We start from the raw sequence: 14,646 nt of genomic DNA, 5'->3' as shown, positions 1-14,646 counted from the left end.
TGGAGAAGTGCAAAGTGATTTGTGGGGACAGTATGGGAACCTGTGACCCTTTCACCACGACTTCAAATAAATGGGAGTTGTGTCATATTCAGACAATATGGGGAAACTGAGAGCCTTCAACAGCGCAAGGGCGAAGGTGGGTGGGTTTGAACATCGCTGAACACTCAATTAATCAGACAATTCCTGTAGCATGGCCAATATGCTGCCATCTGCTTTCCTTCAGGCTGAGGGAGGTGGAGGCCGAGGGCGGGGGGAGGGGGAGTGAAGGGAGGAGGGTGTCGAAGCATTCAGACAAGATCCATTAGAGGTCTGGCCACAGATGGCAAGTTTAACCAGGGCCCACCCAAGTGGAACTCGCAGGGTCCGGGTGAGAGGGGTTGGGTGTCAGGGGGCCATCCGTGGAACAATCCAATACGGAATCTCACAAACATTGTCAACGTCACTGTAATCAAACAACACCGTCATACCATGCCCAAGACGCCCATGCTCTTCTGCAGCACTCTGGCCAGCTCTGCGGCCCGTTTGGACCCGCCAGCGACAACACAGGCCGACTCGGATAGAGTCCCTGAAAAAGAAAGAGACGCCACTTCAGCTGCAAATCTCCCCCACTTAGCAAACATAAGCATCTTTAAACATTGTGAGCATTCCAAGACATCGTCAGCTCTCAGGATTAAACCTGATTCAGATGGGAAGGTGATGTGCACAATACACACACACACACACAATCATCCATGGCTACAGTGGGATTGTTCTGTGCAGGGTCTTCAGATTGCTGTAGAGGTTGATTTGGGTGCTTTCTGGTTCCGTGTGGCCAGGCGTGAGTGTTGGTTCTGGTCGGACGTTCCCGTTGTTGAGCCGACCCAGACACTTCTCCCCTGGAGCACGGTGGAGATCTTCTTCATGCAGTTCAGCTCCCTCTTCAATGTTAGTTTTTCTCCATCTGGGTCAAATTAGTGCCTTGTCTTCACAATTGTAGTTGTGATATTTCACTAGTTCAGGTGGATTTAGTTGTGTTTGCCACGTTGCTTTTGCCGGCCATATTGGCAGTCGATCACTGTGAGTTGGTCCATTAGACTTGCTTTTGCATTATGGTAGTGGGGATGTGGTTTGTTGTTGTAGATTACTGTTGTTGTTTATTTGGATCCTCATTTGCTGATGCCATGGCAATGGCTAGTCTTCCTGGGATCAGACACGTAGCCAAAAATAGATTACGGGTGAAAAGGTCTTTACAATTTCCATACATTTATTTTTTATTTTATTTACTTGGACATTACCGACACAAGTCATTGGCAACATCTGCCTTCACCCATACACACTCAAACATCAAGTGAGGAACCCAAGACAGGACAACAATAATGTCAACACTACAGGATAATGCTTCTCGTTTTATTTTCTAAACATCCAAACTGCTTCTAGTAAATCACTGAATCATATGGACTTCATGAATATGCCAAACACAAGATATTCAGATTTAATCTAACTGTAGTCTAGTAAATGTGCTCCTTTGTTGGAAGTGATACTTTTCTATTTAGAATAGTCCTAAAAACAGTGCAGAGAATAGGATATAATGATGTTGATTTGTGTTCTCCTCTTCTAAATCAGGGCACTACAAAGCTTTCCTCACACTTCCCACAAGAACGGGGTCTGAATCATTTAATTTGGGTAAAAAACCCGGAACATTCTATTATAACATTCAAATAGTACTTCTTTACAAAACTGTCAATATAACCAGACTATGACTCCTGACCATCCCATGTAAGTCCTATGAATTTAGCCTCCTCAACCAGCTCAATCATATCATCCTTGTCATACAACTCTAGTTCAGGTTACATTTCAGAGAGTTTTAGCTGTATCTAGCACACGTTTGTGGTTTATCACCTACTCTGATAGTGACTGTTTCTTTGAAGTCTCAGTGTGCTCAGTACCATTGTGAGTTGACATATCATCAGCACTCACCTCATCCTTCTGAACTGTTTGTAAAAACACAGATAATTAACAGTCCAGGGCAGCTACTCAGTAGTGTGTACCTCTGACATTCAAATAGCTTTCACTGAAGAGTATTCTCTTAGTTCTATTGGATAAGGACCTCTCCTACGACATAATGGCAGGTGATGTAAAGCCCTACGATTTTTTTCTTTCTAATAGCTATTTATGATCACTAACATCAAAGGATGCACTGAAACCTAGCAGTAAATCTACAACTATTATCTCATTGTCCATTTCTTTAAGCAAGTCATCAGTCATCTGATTAAGTGTAGTACTTGCTAAATGCCCTATTATATTTGCATTAGTTAGTGCAGTTGTCTTTTCACATCTGTAATTCAATTATTTTGCATATTTCTTTCAGAAGATTTCAGCCCATGAGCAATGGAGACTAATTGTTTTTTTAATATTATAATTCATTTAGCATATAATTTATTTCTCTTAATATATTTTACATCCATCACAGTAGGGAAAGTTTTGTACATTTCCAAGTTTGGTGTAAGCACATTGTCCTGTGCAGAAGTCTTAGGCACCTGAAAGTGTTTTATATGTTATATTACAAATAAACACTTACTATCCAAATAAATGACTTTAGTTTGACTTTCAGGTGCCTAAAACCTTTGCACAGTACTGCATACACTTGCACACATAAACACACACACACAAAAAACGGGTGAAGATGTATTCTTGCATATGATCCAAACACACAAAAACAAAGAATTCATTCACACATAAAGCTTTCTAATTACATTGCACGTTAGGTCTTAATCCAGGTGGTAATTGTTGGCTCAGGTGCATAGAGAGGTGAAGTGTGGTTTTTATGTATGTTTCTCTGATTGTGGACAGCAAAATGGGTTTCCCCTGCCCTGGCTTGTATGAGTAGAAATCACCTCACACACTGTAAACACCCTCCCTTCAGTAATAAAAGACTCCCTGTTCTTGTTTTCCTCTACCTCCCGCCATTCCCGACTCTCAACTGCAATTGTTTCACTCAAACCTTTTACTAGTCTTGTATAGAAAACATTGATCACTTGCATTAGGTGACTATAATAAGTTCTTAGGCATTGTACAGAGGTTCTTTGGGTATACAGTCACATACCTTTGACAATGGACTCCGCTGCAGCCAAATCTCGTTTGTAGGTCACCTAAAGACCAAAGAAAATGTAGTTTGAACATCATGTTACAATAAAACCAATCTTAAAAAGCACTGTGATTTTTGGGTGAAGACCTATTCAACTATAACCAGCCTAACCCCATTAGTGTCTTTTTCAACACTATTAAAACCTTTACAAAACACCACTATTATGTTGAAGATTTCAAAGAGTATTCAATTTAACACACAATGCATCAAGTCTGTAGCTCTGTGTAACATACTGATCATACAGTTAATGCTAAGACAATTGCTCAATGCTAAAACTGTCTCAAAGTGCGTTCCTGTGTCCCAGGCTGACTCACCTTCCACAGGGTTGGCGGGCCTTCGATGAGCTTGGCGTTGGTACCGCAGTAACGCAGAACCAGATGGAGGCACTCGGTACCAAACTCAAAGTCCGACTCACTGCACTGTGAGGATCGGTCACAAGAGACAGGATCGTTGATTCATAATAAACAGAGTTTCTGTTTCATAAACAGTGAGTTGATCTAGTCTTCTATGAACAAACACAGGCCTAAGAAAAAGGGCACATGAAATGACTTGGTCCAAGTGATGGGCTCATGAGCTTTTAAGATGTATATTGACAACAAAGACTAAATCAAAGGCTAAATCATGCGAAAAACTTGAGATAATATGCAAGCAATATTTTATAGAGATTATAAACGAAAATGGCCTAGCCCCTGGAATGGAAGGAGAAATTAAGGGCAAGATATGTGGTAATTGAAGAATTTTCTCCTTGTACAATGGGGTACACTGAGAACAGGATATTGTCTCCCCTTTGTCTTTTCTGTCCGTTTTCGGCCAAGCTTCACGCATGTCAAAATGCAACTATGCGGCTCACGCTGACTTTTCAAAACATGTCCTACAGTGCTAATTTGATAGACACCATACACTTTTCCCACTACGACTGACAACAGTAGAGGGAAGTGACTCCCTGTTGTGACAGAGCTTTTGGTTTTCTCACCTACATTTACATCACTAAAAATGTCTCACTTTTTCACTAAATGCTATATGTCTGGCCTTGACACTCCACTTCACTTGGAAAAAACACGTGCTCTCATTTTCAGAGTCAAAGCCAAAACCAACAGGGCTCCCTGGTAATGTAAGATTTGTATGTGCCAGGAACCAAAATAACTGCAGACAAATCGGGCTCCAATTGGACGCATACTAAAACTCTTAGTCAAGGCTTCCTGTGTCCTTCAAAACACCGGTATCTGCATCACCATCTAATGGAGCAAAGGTTCAAACAGCAGAGCACAGAGCTGTCTGGGCTGTTTGAAAAATAAACACAGTGAATGCTGCACTGATGGATTTGTGAACAAGGCAGACTAGAAAAGTTTACAAAGTAAAACTGATAAGCTTTAAGATAAGAATCCCCACTTTTATACAGTTTTGGTCAAAGGTGGATTTATTTCCTGTCTTTAAAGTGTTATTTCACGTTCAAAACATCTCATATATTAAATAATCACTGACAGACTTACCATAAAATAACTACAGTACATGTTACTTCAAATAAATGTTTTAAAGGTACCTTTCCCAAAGTCAAGGTCTTTTTTCTTTTGTTACCCAGAGTGATAGGTGCATAGTGCCAGAGTATATTAATGTGTCATTTCTTTCTTTCCCAGACATAATCAAGTGGTGAAAATGATAGCACCCACACCACAAACTCTTCAGCTTGAAACCCTGCAGGTTCGCGCACATCTGGTGAACAATGAGCGACTGTAAAGACGTGGTATGATGTATGAGATTCATAAAGTCTTTTGTCATCTAGTGGCATTTCTGGGCATAATTATTCCTGCAGCATAAATCTCTTTCCAACTGTCATTTAATGTGATTTGAGGGACCTTTTAAAGTAATTATTTGACATTGAGAGGGAAAACTAAAAACCTGCAGGACTGTTACTCAATTTGAATAAAGGTTTTGAAGACATCCAAGGTTCCTGACCAGAAGCGAAGACCAAAACAATATCCAAACAAGAGAACTAACTACTGTAGAAGACAATGTTTCAACATTGCATCAAGAACAATCCTTGTTAGCGTACCGTACCAGTATTTAAGAAAATCATTCAGTAGATGATTTGTTTACATAAACATAATCCAAACGTTCACAGTGAACTTTGAAATTATTTAGTCTGATCTGGTGCAACTGTTCTTTTGCCAGTTTTGATTTAACGCACTTACAGTGAACTATAGGTGATCGGAAGGACTAGTGCCTATACGTACACTCAGATATGCCTTATAGATGACATCATACAGGAAGCCCTGGGGCATCTCACTGGCTTTGTACTTGGTTCTCTCCAGAGAGTGGTCAAGATAGCCCTCCGATGTGGCAGCAATCACGGTGGAGACCAGAGGACGAATAGCTCCAGCAGCCTGCGAAATAATAAACAGAATATGTCACTCTTTTTTATTCTGTATAGCTAACGCAATAATCATTTGTTTCTTATAGCCATACATAAAACACAGGGCCTGCAGATCTGACCCGTGATACACATTTATCCAGCCCGGGCATTCATTTCTCTATTCATTCTGGCACTATTCCAAGCCACACACTTCACGCACTGCCAACATACTGCACACCAAATGGCAGCCGGCCCCCCAACCCCACACACATACCCATCCACAACCACAAACCAACCACTGTATCATATCACCATTACTAAACTGTTTTACCAGCCCAAATGTTTTTTTGGCACTAACTGACTCTTCTACCAGAGAGGATGTTTAAACTTGTTGTAGGCCACATGTGGATGGCAAGTTTCAGTTCCAATGGGTCATTGTGTAGCCTGCTACATAACGTGTAATCTTAATTGTCAAGAAATTGTTGGATCGGATTTACATACAACTCTCAATCATTAAGCTACTAAAAGATATGCAAGTATAATATTTGAGTCAATGTTAAGTAATTTAGTCCCCCAGTTGGTGCAGCGGTCTAAGGCGCTCCTTTGAACCAAACTGACCACCACAATCTAGGTTCAAATCTTAACTGTGGCAGAGAGAAACCATGGTGATTCAAACTGGCTAGCATCAGGCAAGTCAAGTGTTTGTTGCAATAAAAACAGGTATGTACACTGCATATGATGAATTGTGAAAAGGGGGTGATAAAAACATATAAATGAAATTCTAGAAGTCATCTACATAATAAAACATGACGACAGTAACTCACAAAGTCTGCAAGATAACTATGTGTATGTTGTTTTTGCTGAATCTCTAGCAAGCATTTTTCATACTAACATTTTAGATCATTAAGCAGACGCTCTTATCCAAAGCAATTTACAGTTTGTGTATTCGTCTGAAGATAGCTAGTTAGGACAGCCACAGGCAAGGTTGGGGCGGTGGGAGTGACAAGGGGTGGGCCACCGAGCCTTTTCAGATACTTTGACACTATATAATGGGTTAGGGATTTTAGACACTTTATAAAAAAGTAGGGTGTCAGAAGTTTACTGAAATTGACTAGTACACTGCTGTCAATGCTTAAATGGGAAGCTAGTTCCAAATTTGGAGTGCAGGAACAAAGAATAATTTCACAGGCCTGTGCTGAAGCTGCCTTGAGCTTCCAAAATGGGATTTTTTTTAAATGATATGGTTAATTGCAAAAGTGTTTTGCAAATATACTATATTTCTACTCAGCAATTTTAGTCTGGTTGTGTTAAATGTGGTTCAGATATGCAAAATCTATATGTGGAATCACTATGGTAACTCGCACACATGGCTCTGAAACTGCCAGGGTGAGGCCATCCTAGAGATGATGTTGCCTCATCCATCCAACAGAGATTTGTCTTTTGGTTTAGATTTTCCCCTCAATGCTCATGCTATTTCTATTAATAAAAGGCCCTCCTGGGCCCTGAACACTTGTGTCCATTCCCTGTGACTCTGTCCGTTACTGACTTTCATAGGGTTTGAGGAATGTGTATTTGATCAGAGAAAGAGGAGCCATAATATTATTTTTTATATTTGTAGGATCCCAATCATTGCAGCAACAAATATATTATCATGTAAATGGGATGTGGCTGTGCTTTCAGTGCCACATAGGAATTTGTTTAGTGACGCCCAAGTCTTTTTCTCGAAAGTTGTCTTGTCACAAAAACACAAGCGCCAGTAAATATGGTGAGGCTGTGCTGACAGCCTGACACACACATTCTTTGCAATTTATCTAATGTAAAATATCCCAGAATAACACAGACATTTCTGGCTGTCGTAATTTGAGTAAATACATCAAACAAAGCAGAAAATGTTTTTTGACTGTACTGGGCCTTTAATATTAGTACCTTTCTTTTAGGTTATTGTTTTTTTAATTATAGAATTTGCCATCTGTGAGCCCAGCACAAGGCTGGGAAATGTATCGATATGTTGTTGGTTTATTCATTTATTATGAAGTGCTTTATACAGAACCCTATGCATGTTCTATGTACAAGCATAGCAAAAAGCCTTAAAAATACTAAATTTGAAATGTTAGATGCAACATAATGTCTAAAACAAATTGGAAAACCGCAAAAAAAATAAAAAATGATATTGTCCCTGCTCTGATTGAATTTGACATTCCTGCCTTATAGCAAGCAGCAAATCTATCCAGAATGTATCGAATGATTCTAAACCTAATGTGTCTTAAAGGCCTATCACACTGACTCAAATTTCAGGATAATAACAAATCCAATCTATTCAACACAGCTTGGGCATGGACTGCCATTACTTTACAATGGGGATTTCTTAATAATAACATTTAATAACAATAACAGAATTTCTTCTGACCATGACATAATTGACGATGAAAATCCTGAAAGCGGCAATAACAACTAGCTATCAGTGAGATAGTGTAGGTGAAATGACTTGCAAATGGAATGAAAGGAAACATATGTTATGTGTGTTACACATAATGAATCTCAGGCTCTTCGGTAGAGACTGGCATTCCATCATGATCAGGGATACTGGCAAGTTAATGAAGACCAGACTGCTGGCTCACTGACTCAGTCCCTCACTTACACTAAAACGCAATACACAGACACACACATACATACATACACGCACACACACACACAAGGGCCTCACCAACACACTTTAAATGCTAGCTCCATGTCAAAGAGCTCCTGCTCTCACGTCTCTCTGCCTTTGTGACAAGCCTTCAACATAAATCATCTCACAGCTACTAAAATTGAAATATGGATCACCATCTATTCATATGTGTCTTCTTTACCCACTAAAATCAGCCTACGTGTTGTTCATTTATCATGGCTCACAGCCGACATCATGAAATGCTCAAGCTTCAGTGATTGTAAGAGATAGAGAAGTCTTAAGGTGTACAAACCCCTTGCTCTTTTGCAGCCATTGTTATTTTGAGGAGGAAGTCCTCTTCCACAAAGGGCCGCACTGCATCATGAATGATAACCACCTTTGGTTTGACCAGAGCTGTACCATCTTCTCTCTTGCTTAGGGCACAAACCCCATTGAATATAGATCTGTGGCGAGTAGATCCACCATGCACCACCAGGACCTTGGTATGGTGGAAGCGGTGGACAATGTCCATCATCAGATCAAGGCTCTCCTTGGCAACGACCACAACAATGCTTTGGATCCATGGCACTCTGTGGAAGAAACACTGTCATAAATCAACGCCTTTCACACTGTGGACACAACACAGCAATTTTTCAGGGACACTGTTTGTTTAATTTCTTGGTATATTTCCATGAACTGTGGTGCAATTATTTGCATACAATAGTTCAACAAAATTCCCAGTCGTCACAAAAATGAATTGTAGCATCAACTAGCTATTTGTGAAGTTGTAGCAAATTGTGCGTGTGACCTAAAAATAACAGATACCGTAAATATCTATTAAATAGAATAATTTCAGACATTACCAAGAAATATTAACAGTGTTTGACAGTAATGAAAGTGGTTTGGTTAAGTCGCACTCCGGTGCACAGTGACATGTTGAAGGGGCAAGGTATTACAGTATTACAGTCATGAAAGAAATACAATATTGTTTCGAATACTCGGCAGTTCAAATGTTACCTCTCGAAGGTTTGAATTGTATAGCTAATAAGAGGTCTGTTGAGAAATGTGCAGAATTGTTTGGGTGTCGATAGCCCCGTTCTTTCTCCGCTGCCACCGGCTGGAAGAACCGCAGCTACCGGGAAATCGACACTGCAACATCCCACAATATGCTTTTCCAACCCGGCTTCGCATGTTGAGAAATGCCCTGGTTCAATAGGCCTGTCCATGTCGCACATTATTGTTGCATGATTCATGCCAAGTGATTATTTTAAAGTTTAAAAAACTGATAAACTGAGATCTTACGAACACAGCACAGCCCCATGTACACTTAATTCATTCAATTCTTTATGGGCGGAGTCGATGTTTCTAACCTGCTACATGGTAGCCACAGCGCCGCGCTCAAACGCTATCAAGGATTCCCCAGCTATGCGTCATTGAGGTGGTTGCTGATTATGTTCGGATCGTTTCAATATCCGTACCACATTATTTGCCAATTTTCCAAGACATGTTTTTTTTTATATATATGACTGCTTGCTTCATATTCGCACACTCTAAGATTTTTTGCAATGGTAACAATTCGACAAATTACGATAATGATATATACTTGTGGGTATGTGATCACATCACCTACATGGTCATCGCTTAAAATCCAATCTAGTGGTTCACTGCACCGTTTGAAGTAGGCTTGTAGGTGGTCTACAAATCCTACCACCCATAACGTTTAAACAAAACGACTTAAGTGTAAGTAACCTACATGAGGACAACGATTTACATCAGTCTAACAAGAAGGCATGGCCCCAGGACCCACCATAATTGCAGGGGAATCAGGCGTTACGTTGTCAAGAAAGTATGCATAGTATGTTCATACTTACCACATAAAGGTGCACTGAACATACAACAAATGTTATTTATGAAAACAGAAACCTGTTTCATCAGTGATATAGTCTAAGTAAATAAACTGTCTATAAAGTTAAAATAAAGTGTCTATAAGGATTAAATAACAATGAGGTTTGTCCATTAACATTTATTTTCCCAGTGAAAACTTTAGTTGAGATAAAGATTGAAGCTAATGAGATAAAAAATACAAACATTTGTTGGCAAGTAACAAACCAGGTCTTACACAAAAAGTTTACATTTGGTCTGTATTTCTACGGTACCATCGAAATTCTTACACAAGAAAGATTTGGGTGAAAAAGCCCTTTTAAAAGCCAAATACAGTTGACCAAAATACCCTATATTAGGCATAGCCATCTATTTGATATTCATGCAGTTTCCTACACATAAAGTGTGGACTCCAAAACATAGACTGTATAATAATAAGAAGCACTGTTTTATGTGGAAATGATTCGTTTTATTTTGTGATGCTTAGGTTTACCTTAATGAGGAATCACCCATATATGACATCATATACATCTTAGAAAACATTTATACATATGTTATACTTCATAGAACATGTAATAATGATACTATATATGTACATATATTTACATTGTGTATTCATGGTGCTTTGTGTTGAACATCCCTTTTCATGCAGAGCTTATTTTATTACACTGTACTGTCTGTAAAACTGAATGATGGAGTGGAGAGGAAGTTTACATAGTCAGACACAATCTCTGTTCCAGGCAGGGTCATTGGTCATGATGACCCCATTCAGGTTTATATCCTCTAAGCCATATTATCAGCTAACGAATAAATGGTGCCCATTTGTTCACAGATGAGGCAGGCCACATTTTCAGGCACTGTGGTCCTTCTTACAACAAGCCAGTCCCAGTAAGATATAATCCAAGTCACTGAGGCCTTCTACATTCCCACATTAAGGCTCTGCTTCATGCCAGTTCTCACTCAGCTTGATCTTTCCTAGTCTCCTCTTGGCCTTGGCTTTGTGTTTCTGGAGGAGCTGGGGCTTGGACAGGGGCTCCTCAAACTTAACGTGGCTCGATTCGTTATGTTGCCGGGAGTACCTCTTACATTTGCACGAGGTGACTACTGTGATTTTGTACGTTCTGGTGCTTCCGTCCTGGCACTGCAGCTGTATGCGCTGGGTGCGTGTCTTGTCGTTGACACAACGCCAGTCCTGATTGGTCCTCCGGCTCCAAACGTTTCTGCCATAACCACCGCCAATCCAGTTGGGCAGCATCTGAGCAGGGAGGCACTCGCCAGCACACACCAGCTCCTTGATGGGGTTGATGCTGGTGCACTGGCCATCAGAGATGTACTTGGTGGACCTCAGCTCTCGACAGCCAACTTGGTTTTTCTGATCTAGAAGAGGAAGGAGTAGAAAATGAATGAGAATCAAAAAGATTTTATCATCTACTTGAAATCTCTCTTTTGACCCTAACCCTTGTTTTAACTTTCAGTTCTACTGCATGTAAGAGATTTCCTTTATTATAAAACATTACAAACAGAAGACACATTCATTTAAATGGTCCATGTGGAGGTTGTTGGTACAAACAGTTGCCAATCAGGGGGGAAATTGTGCATTTTTCTTGGATGAGAAGAAGGGCTTTAGTGTTCTCAGCTATGTCAATGGAGCTAGCTTTCTAGTAGGTTTATTAGCTGGTAACTAGTAAGACTATTGTTCAGCTCCAGGCTACAGCCCCTGACTCCCACTGTAATCCAAGCCAGACCCCATTCAAACACTGCCATACACCTCAGTGACAATGTGCCCCCTTTCTATGACAGAGTTTGATGAATGAAGAGAGGAGCGACTCCTTTTCTCTCCTTCATGCTCGGGGTCCTGAGAGAGCTCAAGTCAAACAGCACCACAAACACAGACTTCCTGTGCATTGGAGCACACCTCCATTCACGAGTGCTGACACACGATCACTCCCCTAATAGTAGCCTGCTAGCTTTGGATGACTTTCATCTTTACCACCCTGCTTGGACCCATGCCAGGTGTGTGTGTCTGTTTGCAGGTATTATTGTTCTAAGTTTTCCTTCAACTCACTCTGTGGGGCATCTGATACTGTTTCCAGTGTGATACTCTCTCTGGTGTTTAAACTGTTTCTTGGAAGATACTCTGTCTAGTGTAAAACTGTCTCTGGTGTGAAACTGTCTCTGGGGTGATTCTCACTCTAGTACTCTTGGGTTATATTGTCAATGAGAGTCACTACTACGTTTCTAAACAGAGCTACTGATGTTCTATGAAATATATTCATTCACGAAAATACATAGTTGTATAGTATGTTCATAGAATAGTTATGAATCATGTAAAAACTATTGTAGGTATTAATAATAACCTAATAAAGACTTGTCTCCCATTTATAGTGTGTGAATTGAGACATCTAGTTTTGAGAACACTTCAATATAACAAGGGAATAACATTTACCCGTATTGCAGTGTATACTATTCTGGAATAAATCTGACTAGCCTATAATGCCTTTATATGAAATAACACATTTTTCAAAGTAGCTTCGTTAAAAAGCTAAAAGCAAATGTACACGTTTTGCAAGGGTAGTGAAAGATACTCACCAACTCTATCATTCCGAGCAGTATTTCCCGCGCCTCTCCCACCGTTTCGTGCTCGATTTAAAGAGACGTTGTTAGGAGTATCCTGCACCGGGTTACCCACGTGCGAGTATAGGATCTCCGTAGCATCATTTTTGAACGCTTGGCAGCTCCTCACAAGAATGCAAAACAAGAATACCAGGTGGCACGAATCGCATGACTTCAAGTGCATGTCTGCTTTTTGGGGATGTAGCCCTTGTCAGGTAAAATTAATGCTTTGTCTCTGGTGTGTGCTGCAGAGATTCTACGTAACCTTTTCTCGGCTTCTATTATATAGGCCTGCCCGCGTTCTGTTTTGGCAACCGCTCAGGTGCACTTCGTGTAGTCTCAAGACTGAAGGGGTGGGCGCAGTGGGCGGGACTCGTTAACCACGCCCATTCGTCTGTGCACGCTGTCTCAGTGCCAGTGCCTGCAGCATCAGGGGAGTGATTCAGACTTTTCTCTCCAGTTGATGGAATTAGGTGCTATGTGGAATTGGTGCTTCGTTATCATTCATGAAGGCTGCCATTTAATAAGCAAAATTAATGAATTCAAATATTAGAAGAACGTTCCGCTTTTGGACTCTCTGTAATGTGCTATTTTTCGCTAAGTACAGGATTCATTTTTCTACCTAAAATTATCTAAATTATACATAGCATTTGTATTTTTTTAGTTGATGTTTTGAGATGCAATTTCACCTATTCTCTAAGGCTGTATAATTTGCTTTTGGTCTCAGTAATTTTCCTCCTCTCTGTCTCTCAGTCTGCCGTGTTATTTGTATGCCTAATGACTGGAGTGCCTAGACAAACTGGAGTTGTTGTGTCCAGGTATGGCAACAAAAGATATCATTATTTCTGTGGGAGCTTTCACTTAAGCCTTGTCCTACAGATTTGAAAAGAAGTGTCACACGTAGACACTAATTGTTGCCCCTGTGATGGAAATCTGACACGTGGGATCTCTGTCATTATCATGACGGCGTTGCTGGGCTTTAGGGGGCTCCTTTCTCCTGTCTAGCGTAGGCTACCACAATGCAAAGGTGTCTCGTCTCTGGTGATATGATATCTTCTTGAATTCATGAAGTAATATGTGAAGGTGAAGACTAAGCAATGTTTATACTATTGTTGGTGTTGTAACTAAAAAGCCCATTCTCTTTTTCTCAAATGTGCATATATCTTTCACTAAAGAGACGGTTCAGCTTTCATATCATGTCCGCCACAAAATAAAGACAATACCACTATTTTACCCCAGGAGACCAGTATTACCTCTTTCCCAGCTGAGGTTCTCTAAGTGACAGGGTGAAAGTTGAATGCCACAGACGTTCATAATTATTCATAACTGTCATGTTTCTCCAATCTAAAGGATTAGGAAACAGGGATAGGTCCTCTTTACATGTTCAGACCATGGACACAGTGACATATAGGAAAATACAAGGACAGGCAAACACACACATACAAGCATACACACTCCGTCTTTCTCACACACACACACACACACACATGCACACGCACACAAGCAAAGCCCTACACACACAAATGGATATATATGGGTTGTTGTATTGACAAGTAACATGGCAGAGACAGGAAGGACCCTCATGTGGTAATGGGAAGTGAGACCAGAGGGGGACAAAAGGAAGGCATAACATGGGAACAAAGCCAAAAGATAAAGGTTATGGGTCCTCACAATCCACATAAGAAAGCCCACTGTATAAATCAAGAGAGTGGATATGTCTCTTATTAAATAGTGAGAGCTGCTATCTGATTTAAATTATTAAATGTTTATGTTATGAGGAGAAATAAGATATTAGGTTAGAATTCAATAATGGAAGCACAATGTTATTCAAGAAATGCATGCAATGTATGAAAAACTCCATAGTGCATTGGAATTAAAGGACAGTTCTAACCAGTTTCAGAAGCTTGTTATTTTGAGCCACTTCCAGCCTACAATGCACCTGGTAGAGATAGAATGCCACCTAGTGACCAGTTGTTGTCATAGGGGAAGAAATGTGCTTGCTGGATAAATTATGTAATTTACTTTATAGTA

The 14,646-nt window shown here is 40.3% G+C and overlaps 2 protein-coding genes across 5 annotated transcripts in view; both read right to left on the bottom strand.

Moving 5' to 3' along the window:
• Positions 1-9,534, bottom strand: part of crppa (CDP-L-ribitol pyrophosphorylase A) — a 39,728-nt gene extending 30,194 nt beyond the window's left edge. For all 4 annotated transcript variants that reach the window (XM_010889908.5, XM_020040673.3, XM_020040672.3 and 1 more), the window contains exons 1-6: positions 9,139-9,534; positions 8,435-8,711; positions 5,356-5,505; positions 3,439-3,543; positions 3,083-3,128; positions 468-565 (exon numbers count right to left, since the gene is read on the bottom strand). In XM_010889908.5, the coding sequence (XP_010888210.2) occupies positions 468-565; positions 3,083-3,128; positions 3,439-3,543; positions 5,356-5,505; positions 8,435-8,711; positions 9,139-9,374 (912 nt within the window). In that variant the 5' untranslated portion in view covers positions 9,375-9,534. The remainder of the gene's footprint in view (positions 1-467; positions 566-3,082; positions 3,129-3,438; positions 3,544-5,355; positions 5,506-8,434; positions 8,712-9,138) is intronic.
• Positions 9,535-10,157: 623 nt separating this feature from the next.
• sostdc1a (sclerostin domain containing 1a) lies at positions 10,158-12,924 on the bottom strand. The gene is made up of 2 exons (XM_010889911.4): positions 12,592-12,924; positions 10,158-11,379 (listed from the first exon to the last, which is right to left on the bottom strand). The coding sequence occupies exons 1-2, from the start codon at positions 12,797-12,799 to the stop codon at positions 10,934-10,936; spliced, it is 654 nt and encodes a 217-aa protein (XP_010888213.2). The 5' UTR covers positions 12,800-12,924; the 3' UTR covers positions 10,158-10,933.
• Between the last annotated feature and the right edge of the window lie 1,722 nt (positions 12,925-14,646).

This window comes from Esox lucius, chromosome 20 (assembly GCF_011004845.1).
Source record: "Esox lucius isolate fEsoLuc1 chromosome 20, fEsoLuc1.pri, whole genome shotgun sequence".
Taxonomy (NCBI): Eukaryota; Metazoa; Chordata; class Actinopteri; order Esociformes; family Esocidae; genus Esox; species Esox lucius.
This window is presented reverse-complemented; position numbering and strand designations above follow the sequence as displayed.

What these genes read in the sequence shown, in the direction of transcription:
- sostdc1a (XM_010889911.4), bottom strand. Translation starts at nt 12,799, where the DNA reads ATGCACTTGAAGTCATGCGATTCGTGCCACCTGGTATTCTTGTTTTGC. An exon ending in TGCTCGGAATGATAGAGTTG is followed by an intron (nt 11,380 to 12,591) that starts GTGAGTATCTTT and finishes TTCCTCTTCTAG; the next exon opens with ATCAGAAAAACCAAGTTGGC.